Source organism: Palaemon carinicauda, chromosome 24 (assembly GCF_036898095.1).
Source record: "Palaemon carinicauda isolate YSFRI2023 chromosome 24, ASM3689809v2, whole genome shotgun sequence".
NCBI lineage: Eukaryota > Metazoa > Arthropoda > Malacostraca > Decapoda > Palaemonidae > Palaemon > Palaemon carinicauda.
Window position 1 is genome coordinate 93,446,073 of NC_090748.1, and position 12,219 is coordinate 93,458,291.

Sequence of the window (12,219 nt, forward strand, 5' to 3'; positions counted from 1 at the left end):
TTCTATTTAGGACATCTACTCACCTTTCTAATAGCTTTGCTATTGCATCACATCATCAAAAGACTTCATGAATAATTAGAAGTGCCGTTAGAACATGGGATAGGCTTCTGTCCATAATTGGCAATGAATGTTGTGATGGATTTTTTAATTTAGTCATGCCTACTTATGCATTGACACTGGGAAAGAATTTATGGTGTCCAATAGATATAATTTCCAACCAGCCAGGTGGAGACTAAATTATGAAGTATGTGTGGTTATGCTGCTTTGCTGACATACTGTTAATACTGGAATCCACTTACTTTTGTAAAGATCACAGCATGTATTTAAATAAATCCTATTGACAATTCAATAGAAAATCATAGTTACATGAAATAATGAAAACGTTACACAGTTATTACACAACAGAACCCATTTATATCCATTAGCTGCTCAATGTAACATCCTCTATTACCAGCTGTAAGGCAAGCCTGTTATCAAGAGCAGCTGTTAAGAATTACTTAGAAATTATAAATAACACTAAGTCATAATTTCTAGTGGGTTTGTTGTAAAAATTAATTTTTGCAAAATTACCTTTAAAATAGTTTAAAAGGTAATACTTGGAGATTATTTATTGCCATGCATAACATTTTTTCAAGTACTGTATGCAAACTTTCATTCATAAAGTAATTTCTTCACAGTTTGATTAAAATGTTATGAAGTTACCAACTCAAAGAACTGTCAGTTGTACAGGTCTTTCATTTTTTATAACCCTAAAAGCAACAAGGACCTTTAAGTGTGATGTTATGAAGTTATCACCTTAAAGAATTGTCAGTTGTACAGACGGTCTTTCGCTATCTACAACTGCAAAAGCAACAAGGACCTTTAAGTGTGAGCCTAATCCTTCCTTCAATGTGTGTAAGAACAGAAGCATCTCCAGCAGTGGGGAGTTCAACAGAACTTCCACGAAGAGGTTCTTGTCATCTAACTATCAGTTGAGATTGTCCCTCAAGTTGGGTGAGAAGCTCCAGGAAATTGGACGGATTTCTAGAGGACAAACAGCGCTTACTTCACTAATGAAGCTAGCACTGGTGGAATTGCCATTGAGGCAAGAAGTTCTCCAAAAATGACAGATAACCAAGTAAAACCTGCTAAAACTCCAGAGACCAGAACTGCATTGTCAGTCTCTGAAGTTGAAGATATGAAAATCAAGAAAAAAAACATTTGCTGCTATAGTATCAATAACTATATCTTGGCATCTCAAGAACTATTAAGAGTGAAAATCAAAATTCTACCAATTTATCATAATCACCAGACACTCAAAAATATGCGGTATAAAATGTGCATCCATGATCTGATAATGCTAGTGCTAACTGACTGTCATAATACAGCAAAAGTCTTATACTATACAAATGGACCAATGCTGAATACAGGATAAATAGTCATATGAACACAAAGGTAGTCGTCTGTTCAAGGCACAGAACCTTGAACTGGATGGTAGTTCCTTTATAGACAAATCAAATGTATTTTCTGGTGGTGTGTTGAATAGGTATTTAAAAACACATACCTATCAAAAGGGCATGCAGCTGGTGCCCCTGATGGAAACCAAAAGAGAATAAGGAATTTCCATCTAGAGAGGAGTAAACGAACTTGTTCAACCAAGTGAAATAGTGATGACAAGCCTAAATCTCCTGTTGACTTCACCAGGAAAATCAAGACTTCACAAGCCCAGAGATATGTCTTCTATAACTTGCAGAGCATTCTTCTAAAACATTGTCTTCATGTCTACCAACAAGGCTAGGGTTTTGGGGAATGATGGTATGTAGGCTGGAAATCATCAATTAATGAAAGGTAATCTGCAACCATCCCAAAGGACACAGACTACCAGGACTCAAGTTCACTGACACTGCCACATTAGAGAACTCTTTGACCTTGATATCAGACTGTTCCCCTTCTCCATCAATACCTTAGCAAGCAGCAAACAGAGCCACCAGGGCAATAGTCTTACCTTATGAATGGACCTTAAGGTGCCCTCAATCATCATGAGCAGGCTCAAGGTACCTACCAAGGATGCTTTCCCAAGATTGTTACACTCACAAATAAGCCTAATGATTTCTCAGAAGTGCATCTGTGAGCACAGGAGCTTCTGTTCATAAAAGGTCGCTAGCAGATAGAGAAGGGGCATCAAGTCACAATGGAGGGCAGAGCTGCACCAACTCAGACTGGTTACTGCCCACAGGACCCTGGCACTGAATATTTGGAACTACAGATCCTGACACTAAACAAAACTCATAAGACATTGGTGTAGACTGAGCATAATCCATTCTCATTTGGAGCACCACATGTACCAGAAGAAATGGACTTGCTAGAACTGGTACCAGTCGTGAATGATACTGACATAGGAGCTGGACAAACCAGGTTCAGTATACGGCAAATGGCATGGGTGAATGGTAACGTTAAGGATCAGAAAGATCAAGTCATGAGGAGGGCTGACTCTTCCATCTAAAATTTCTGAACTAGCTTCTCATAAATATAAACAGAATCTGTCAGCCTTCTTCAAAGACGTGACTTCAGTGAAGCATACATAACCTTACAAGGGAAAGACTTTTAAGCCTTTTTCTTAGGCTTCCACAGAACACCAAGAGCAGCCAGTGATAAGGGAGCAGAGGTAGGAAGAACAGAGGCTTGGTAACCTTTCTCACCAAGGCCGGTGAACGCAGGTTTAATTTTCTCTGACCTGACATTTCAGTCCATGTACTGGGGAGCCTGGGGAGAATAAGCAGGGCCACCCTCCCCAGGTAAGATAGAGTCTGGGGAAGAAAACATCAGGGTATTGATATAAGGGTTAAAGGTAATGTATTAGCCACCCATGATAGTTGCAACAACTTTTTGTCCTATTTACGTCTGATCTCATACTTCAGGAATTGCAACAGAAACAAAACAGAATACTCTTCACACACATAGTCCAGAGTACACTTCTGGCTCTTGTCAAAGGAACAAAGACTAGGAGGATTTACCATCAAGGGTAACACTGCACATCTAACCTATTTACTTACACTTCTCAATAGAACAGCCTTCCATCATTCTTTTATACAATCAGTATACAAAGGCAAGTTTAGAAAAAAAAAAGTCAAAGATAAATCTTAACCACACCACAGCAATGGACACATCGGTCTGTACTTGATGACACCTAAAGAAACTATGACACATAGTCAAGGGAGTAGGGGTACACCGAAACCTCTCATATACCTGCTCATTAACTACTTTGATAAATAAAATTTCAATGACCAATTCCTGCCTGTGCCTGGGAATACTCTAATACAATATAATAGGATTTATATTTTTGTGAGAAAATAACATATGGTGGCTCACTCCAAATGGTGCATTTTTTGGACGTATCAATGAACATTTGAAGAAGTTTGTGTGCCAAAAACTGTCAAATCTTCACCAATACTCATTAAGAGTTCATCTCCGAGTTTCATTTAAATACAGATATTACCTTCCTGGTAAAAATAATAAAAAGAAGGGTAACCAATTATCGGTAAACATCACATTCCTAGACATAATAATAAAGAAGGACTACAATAAAAATATCAGCCAAAAGGACAATTGAAAAGTAATTCACATTACTGAAATGTTCCTAGATCATGAGTCAAAGCCATCAATGTTAGTCTGCTTGAGGAAACTCCACCAAAGCCTGAAATACTAACTGATGCAGAGCCAAGATCACCCTTCTCCTGCTGCACACTCCCCAAGGACTGAGACAGGAGTTTATACACAGATGCCTCAGCTACAAATGACCTCAACGCAGAGAGAAAGGAATTATAAAACTTCTTAAACATTATCTAGGGCGTTGCCAAGGCTGGAGACGTAGTCTTCCTTCTCCTCATCAAATCATAAGCCTGCTACTGAATGAGAGGCCATGATCTTCATGGGGATGACTGAAAACAATTCTGACCATTACAAGAAGCACAGAGAGAGTGTGGGTCTACTTCTGGTATTGCTTTAACTAGTTGCAGCACTCACCCTTTCACACCCCCACAAATACAAAATTAAATATCCATGGTCATAAAAAACTAATCCTAACAATAATCAACAATCAAAATCTCTGGATAAGGTCGCAACAGCATGTCTGTACTTCTTGCGGCTGAATACCAAAGTGAAGTGTCTTTGACAAGAGGGCGGTGGGGCTACTCACTAATGCGAACCACCTGTCATTAACTATCTCAAGAAATTCAATGACTGTTCAACCTTGGGCTGATGACATTCCCCTATTTTAAAGGACAAAAGGTTTGCATTAATATTTACTACGCAAATCACTATATGACCCTAACAACTTTGGACAAGAATTCCTTACTTTAGCGGTAGTTTGGTCTTGTAAAACATATGGCTGGAGCTCGGTTCTATTCACGTATTTCTCTTCCGTCTTTGAAAATCGACTCTGACTATATGAATGAAACTGATCTTGAAAAGTATTCTGGTAAATCTCAGAGTGAGGATGAAAGGATTCCCTTTCTTGTTCTTTACTGTTATCCTCAATGTGACTAAGTCTTTGCTGTCCCCGTTGTTGATGTACAGATTCTTGAACAACCTCTCTATTACTGCTTATAAAATTGCCAGAATGACGAAAGCTCATATGGAGATCTTCACAGGAATCCTGTTCTTGACTGATATCTTGAAGAACTGAACCTTGAAGCAAAGCAGACTCTTCATTGGTATCAAGATGATTGTAATGTTGATTGTGATGATGAGATGACTGCAAAGAAGGAACAGTTTTGTAGAATTCAGTTTGTGAAATATCAAAATCAAATGAATGATGTTGCATATCTTCTCGTAGTGAGTGTTGTGAAAGTGTTCCCTGAGTTTCTCCTTGCACAAGTGACTCTCGATCTACATTTTGAACATTATTATGAACAGAGTTGTGCCGAAGTGCTTCCTGCATTGAGTGCATAATATTAACATTTGCGGAATGTTGAGGGACTTCCTGAGCTGGCTGTTGATAAGAAATTTCTTGAGGAATTTCATTTACATGTTCGTATACACCACTGTGAGCAAGGCTGACTTGAGCCGATGTGCAATGCTGTGACTGCTGTGAGCTGGAAGTGGAAGCCACAGGTAATGGAACAGGCACTGGAGATGGATCCGAGCGTGGAGGAGCTTGATAACTAACTTCACTACCTGAGCTACTACCAGCTGCAGCCAACACTGCTGATACTAACTTCATGGCACTCACTTCCTTGCTGTTGTTCTGCGAAGAAATGTTTGGTTTGATTTCAACTGGTTCATTATCCACTGCATCGAGATCCCTACAGAGGCAGTACTTCCAATGTGCCCTTAACTGCCATTTCCTGAGGAAAGTCTGGTCACAATCTTCACAAACATATTTGTCTTTTATTGATTCCTCATTTGCTTCTGAAACAGGACTTAAAGTTTGATGATGTGTACTTTTATGTCTTGCAAGTTCACTTTGGTCTGAAAACCCTGAATGGCATGTTGGACACTCATACGCAAAATCCTTCGCCGTGTGAGCTTCTATCACGTGACTATCTAAAGACGTCTTTGTTTTGAAGACTTTTTTACAAAATTTACAAGTAAAGCTTTCTTTGGATGGAGATTCATCATCTGTTGCTAAATTAAGATGAATTCTTATATGCCTTGTCAAAGTTGCCCTTTGGTTGAAAGCTGCCCCACACTGTTCACATACATACTGATCAGAGCCTTTGTGAATTCTTAAATGTGATCGTAACGTCTCTTTTCTAGTAAACGTGGCATTACATTCTTCACACCTAACTGAACCTTTCCTATCATGAACCCTTTTCTTATGCTGTGTAAGATACTTTGGAGAAGCAAAACTTGAAGAGCACTTATTGCACTTATATGGTTTATCTCCACCATTATGGAGCATTTTATGAGTTTCAAGCTTTTTGCTATAGTTGAAACCTGCTCCACAAATGTCACACACAAATGGCCAAATTATCTTATGAAGGAGGAGATGCCTCCGGAGATTTTCTTTTTCTCGAAACTTGAAGCCGCAATGATCGCACTCGTAAGGCTTAACATTCAAGTGGGTTCTTTTGTGGCGACGTAAAGCTGCTTTCTGGGTGAATGACTTTCCGCACAGCTCACACGAAAAGGGTTTTTCTCCCGTGTGTCGGCGACTGTGACTTTTCAGCGTGGACAGAAGCCTGAAAGACGCACCACAGTCATTGCACACGTAAGGCTTTTCGCCGGTGTGTTTCCTTCTGTGTGAAGCTAACATTCCGGCACCACTGAAAGCTTCATTACAAAATGAACACTTGTATGGTCTATCTCCTGTGTGCTGCCTCATGTGAACTTTCAAACTCCCAGATTCAGTGAAACTCGTCTTGCACTCAATACATGAATAGGGTTTTTCACCGGTGTGTATCTATAAGAGATAAAATAAATCACATTCAACATACTTTATGAATATAATGCTTCATTAAATCATGAAAGCTTAATATTTGTATATATAATAAAAAAAGAATGAAAATCCTCATTAGTACTGTATCATAAAAGATCACAAAACTCTCAATGCAGCATTATACAATGATTTTATCTATATAAGTAAAATATCAATTGAATATATGATAAACAAAAGCAAATAAAAACAGGTAAGCAAAGAATAGAGAAATCAAATAGTGAAGAGCTTTTTGAATAAAATAATAATACATCAAGTTTTACAAGGACATGCAAAGGAGCACAGTTTTAAAGAATATTACAGACATAAGAGAATACAGATTTAAGACCAGGTAGCACCTTATTCCTTAACAAAAATTTCAAGTTCCATAAATACAATCAATTATTGTGGTGTAAAAAATACAGAAATCTTTGCTGATCTTAGCAAGCATATGATTATTAATCCCTTCTGTACCAAATATCATGACGAGTATAAGCGTACTCACTTCCTTAAAAACAATGATTTCTTCAGAAAAAAATTAGGAGTAAAATTGCACTCACTTATAAAGTTACTGTTTTCAAAACTACAGTATTCTTAGCTGTGCTGTTTTATTCCGTATCATCTTATGAATAATATTGGAACCTGACATGGTAATACCTGTTTCTTATAAGGTTCCAAAGGAAAAGCTGAGTGATGACATTATTATTTATGACCAATCATAATTAGCTTCATGTGATGAAATTACGAGTCTCCTAATGAAAAAAAAAAATTAATATTCTTAATCTTATCTATAATGCACAAACTAGAGTTGGCATTACTGAATAATCATCTAACAGAGGTCACTAGTACCATCTAGGGGTGCATAGATTATTTCGATCTTGTGATGGTGGTAAAAGAACCGAACTGATGATACCAAAGTTTAATGGTACATACATATACCAAGGCACTTCCCCCAATTTTGGGGGGTAGCCGACATCAACAGATGAAACAAACTACGTTCCTCCCAACCTAACAAGGGACTCAACCGAGTTCAGCTGGTACTGCTAGGGTGCCACAGCCCACCCTCCCACATTATCCACCACAGATGAAGCTTCATAATGCTGAATCCCCTACTGCTGCTACCTCCGCAGTCATCTAAGGCATCGGAGGAAGCAGCAGGGCCTACCAGAACTGCGTCACGATCGCTCGCCATTCATTCCTATTTCTAGCACGCTCTCTTGCCTCTCTCACATCAATCCTCCTATCACTCAGAGCTTCCTTCACTCCATCCATCCACCCAAACCTTGGCCTTCCTCTTGTACTTCTCCCATCAACTCTTGCATTCATCACCTTCTTTAGCAGACAGCCATTTTCCATTCTCTCAACATGGCCAAACCACCTCAACACATTCATATCCACTCTAGCTGCTAACTCATTTCTTACGCCCGTTCTCACTCTCACCACTTCGTTCCTAACCCTATCTACTCGAGATACACCAGCCATACTCCTTAGACACTTCATCTCGAACACATTCAATTTCTGTCTCACCATCACTTTCATTCCCCACAACTCCGATCCATACATCACAGTTGGTACAATCACTTAACAAGTTTAATGGTAACAATTATAAAATAGCTTGGCCCAAGAATGACACATTATGGACTCTTTTTTTCCTCCCCTTTTTCAGAACTTCTATTCTACTTTTGCTGCAAACTTTCCTTTGTGCCATACTTAATCAGTAATGGATTACTTTTATAATGAAAATATATTGTAATTCTACAAAACTGCAAAATATTTTCCACTGAAAAATTAGCACGTTTTCTTTGTGATGAGAAAGGCTTCTGCAAAAGCATCCACAATGACACCGCTGGACTTGGATTCTTTCTTGGTAAGTTGGGTTTGGAGAACAAGAAGGAAAAATGCCCAAGCCTACTTGAATAATTTATTGATATATATTCTTTATAATCCTCATATAAAATGGGTGAATTGTGATCAAAGAAACTATAGAAAACTTAACCTCCATAACTCTGCAGTAGGGGTATGAGAATAATACACTAGTATATCAAGTGCTTAGTTATTTTACAAAATATGTATAATAAATTCTACCTCATGATCATGAGATTTATTGGGGAACAAGAGGTCAGATTTTCTATAAAGAACTATTTTCATTAAAAAATGTTCTTATCATTACAGCCAGTGATCGAACAACAAACAGTACTCAATTGGCACCTACTGCCTGATGACTGTTAAATGGAGTTGAGGATAGAAAAAATTGTCAACTTTGTTATCTCCCAGAGCTTGTAAAATAATGATATCCTACATCATAAAGTACCTAACCATGCTGTAATATTGCAAAACTTTAAAATAATAAATCAACTCATCTTACATTTACCACATTTATCATGCCGATAGTGGTCACATACTGAAGTAATTTTACTACAAAAGTAAATCATAGGGTTAAAGGCCTAAAAACAAAAGCCTATAACTCGAGAATTATGATAGACATTTCCTTATCCTGTGACATTCATCTGATGATCAAGCAGATGTAACACCAACCTGGGCTCAACACCTCAGTAAGCATCATCTCTATGAGACCAGAAAAACTTCTAATACTAAGTGAATAGAGCCCTGCCACCACTGAAGTTCTTCGTGCTACCACTCAAAAGTTACGTATGAGTAATCTTCCTTGAGACTCACAGCTTATAACAACCTCAACAGCTACTGCTGGAAAGACTGCAACCTCCCATGGATGTGGAAAGTTTTTCACGAAGCACAAGATAACCATTAATGTATTGCAAGTTCAACTTGATTACAATTTTTTGACTGAACCAGACCTATTAGATCAAAGATGACAACCTCCTGAGCCTGTCCTCTGTTAGGTAAACAAGTTTTAAATCTTTGTAGATAACAATGCATAAGTAGTGTGCAGTACATAATTCTTATCTATGGAATTGCTCTAACTTTTATTTGATGGTCTTAGAAGTTGAATATCTGGACATAACATAAACAAATGTCATTTCTGCTGTTGCCACCATCACAAAGACTTAAGATGATCCTTTCAAACACTTCAAGGTTGTTTCTTCATATCAGGTGAATAAAAATAGGAATGTGAAAATGTGTAAGGAAGCTCACCTCCCCGGTGGATGATCATGCTCGCCCCACTATCCTCGTCTTGAAGTGGGTTTGCAGCACAAACCTTATATAGCAAGTGGAGATTGACGACTTATGCTGCCAGTGGCACCAAAAACGGGTGACCGTAAAATGAAGGCAATCAATCTCGCAGCGTCACAATTGTCTGTTTCTCAACAACAATCTTACCTTGGTGTCCAAATCCCAGGGTTGTATGCCAATACCTTCGCAGAGCAAGAGGCTCCAAAGAAAGATGTACATGTACAATCATCCCATCTGGCACATAAATAAAATGCCAAGTAGCCATGTATAAAATACTGTATTCACTTATAGAAGTTATCTCAAAGATGTTCTAGCATGTGATGGATGGCAAAGCTACAAATCCTGTTTTTTTACTTATATTTTAAATATTGATTTATAAGTTCATGGAGTTGGCAAAGGTAGTCTTATACTGGTTATCTTCAGTGTCTTTACAGTATGGATTTTCACTCCATAACAGTCTGTTAAAGAAGGTGATGAATGCAAGAGTTGATGGGAGAAGTACAAGAGGAAGGCCAAGGTTTGGGTGGATGGAAGGAGTGAAGGAAGCTCTGGGTGATAGGAGGATAGATGTGAGAGAGGCAAGAGAGCGTGCTAGAAATAGGAATGAATGGCGAGCGATTATGACGCAGTTCCGGTAGGCCCTGCTGCTGCCTCCAATGCCATAGATGACCGCGGAGGTAGCAGCAGTAGGGGATTCCGCATTATGAAGCTTCATCTGTGGTGGATAATGTGGGAGGGTGGGCTGTGGCACACTAGCAGTACCAGCTGAACTCGGTTGAGTCCCTTGTTAGGCTGGAGGAACGTAGAGAGTAGAGGTCCCCTTTTTTGTTTTTGTTTCATTTGTTGATGTCGGCTACCCCCCAAAATTGGGGGAAGTACCTTGGTATATGTATGTATGTAACAGTCCCTTACAAGTCTGTAATAGATGACGAAACTGAATCTAAGAGTGCATAATTACAACCTCTAATATCTCTTTCCAGACTGAGGGTTCTGTCTTTCTGTTACAGCTCCCTGATGTTTAAAGAACAAAATTTTGCAGTATGATGCTTAAATTAACTGAACACCACCAAACACATCCTTCATATTTCAATTAACTGAATGGTAGCTTAACAAATTTGTCACGCTTCACCTAGAGTGAAGTTCGAGTGTTATTACTGATGGGTCTTTGATACCCCTGTATGTTTGTATAACTCTTCCCACATTTTCAGTGGAAAATCCGCAGGTCCGGCCCTGTGGGTCAAAAAGCACAAAAATTTCAATGTATCAATCTATGTCCTGATTATGTCCGGAATTGATTCAGGGAGTCACTTTAGAAAATGTAAATACCCAGTAATTATAGGGTACACATTTTCCCCTCTTCTGACCCCTGTTCTTGCTGTCAATTGTGAACTGTATTGTTAGTTCAGTTTTCTTCCTTTTTCAGCCATTTACCACAAACACCCAAAGACCATAACAAACTGGTTTAATTATCCTAATTGACTTTACTTGGTGAATCCCAAAACTGTTACACACAGGCACTACAAAAACTACACAAATTATGAACAGAATTAAAAGGTCATGCACGAGCAGTACTCGCCAACTGAACGTAGTTTTTCTTCCTTCAGAATATTTGTCAGGGGCATTTTGTGGCAAACTAAATAGACAATGTAACAAGAGTAATGGATTTGCAAGAAATATTTTTTTTAAGCTTATTTTTAAGGAGCCTATTACCCCTACAAAAGCTCAATTTTTTATACAAAGTCTGAGAATATGAGTATGAATTCCTAAAGACAATCCTATCACAATGTTAAACTAAAATCTAAAAGTACAGAAAAGAGTAATATCTTATCCTACCTTTTTGTGCCTTGCTAACATTGTCTTGGTACTGCAAGTAGTAGTGCACTCACTGCAATGGAATGGCTTATCGTGTTCCTATAAATAACAAAGTATTAGCTTCAACTTTTATCAGTAAAGGGAATTGAATAATTTCTTGTTGTTTTCCAAGGTTTTTATCTTACAGTTATTACTTAAATTGCAATAATGCTTGAAATAATTAACTTTTAGATGATGGATTAAAAGATTCAAGTCAATTCATTTGTGTGTAGATTATGCAAACGATAAAGAAAAACAATTGGGCGACATATTGTTTTCATCTTTTTGTTTAAATTCTGTCACAATGAGATAATATATTTGATCTAGATAGATACTTCTTTATGAAACAGTCTTTTGAATTAAAAGAACAAATCTAGATAGATACTTCTTTATGAAACAGTCTTTTGAATTAAAAGAACAAATCTAGATAGATACTTCTTTATGAAACAGTCTTTTGAATTAAAAGAACAAATTACCTTCAATCAAATAATGAAGAAATTCTTGCTCAATTATCCTTGTTTTAAAATTTTTTTTTTAAATAAAATTTCTGACCATCAAAATAATAACTAAATTACAGTACAATATAGCTCTTTTTCATAGTGCTTATATCAACATTCAACAATTACAGAAGCTTAAATCTCTACCAAGATCAACTATACCTTTAATTTTTCTGGCTTAGAAACATTTTCCCCACACTGCTTGCATAAACTAGAGGTCTGACCTGCTTGATGCCTCTGAGGACGCTTATTCTCCTCTGTCACTTGCGATGACGGATTTTCTTCTACAACTTGTGCACAGCCCTCTGGTAACACCTGTTTATGATA

At 37.8% G+C, this 12,219-nt stretch overlaps 1 protein-coding gene across 1 annotated transcript in view; it reads right to left on the bottom strand.

The window, feature by feature from the left end:
- Nucleotides 1-1,138: 1,138 nt before the first annotated feature.
- LOC137618216 (uncharacterized) overlaps nt 1,139-12,219 on the bottom strand; it is a 57,681-nt gene continuing 46,600 nt past the window's right edge. Inside the window, exons 6-8 of the mRNA XM_068348334.1 lie at nt 12,055-12,207; nt 11,378-11,455; nt 1,139-6,382 (exon numbers count right to left, since the gene is read on the bottom strand). Of these exons, the coding sequence (XP_068204435.1) occupies nt 4,274-6,382; nt 11,378-11,455; nt 12,055-12,207 (2,340 nt within the window). The 3' untranslated portion in view covers nt 1,139-4,273. The remainder of the gene's footprint in view (nt 6,383-11,377; nt 11,456-12,054; nt 12,208-12,219) is intronic.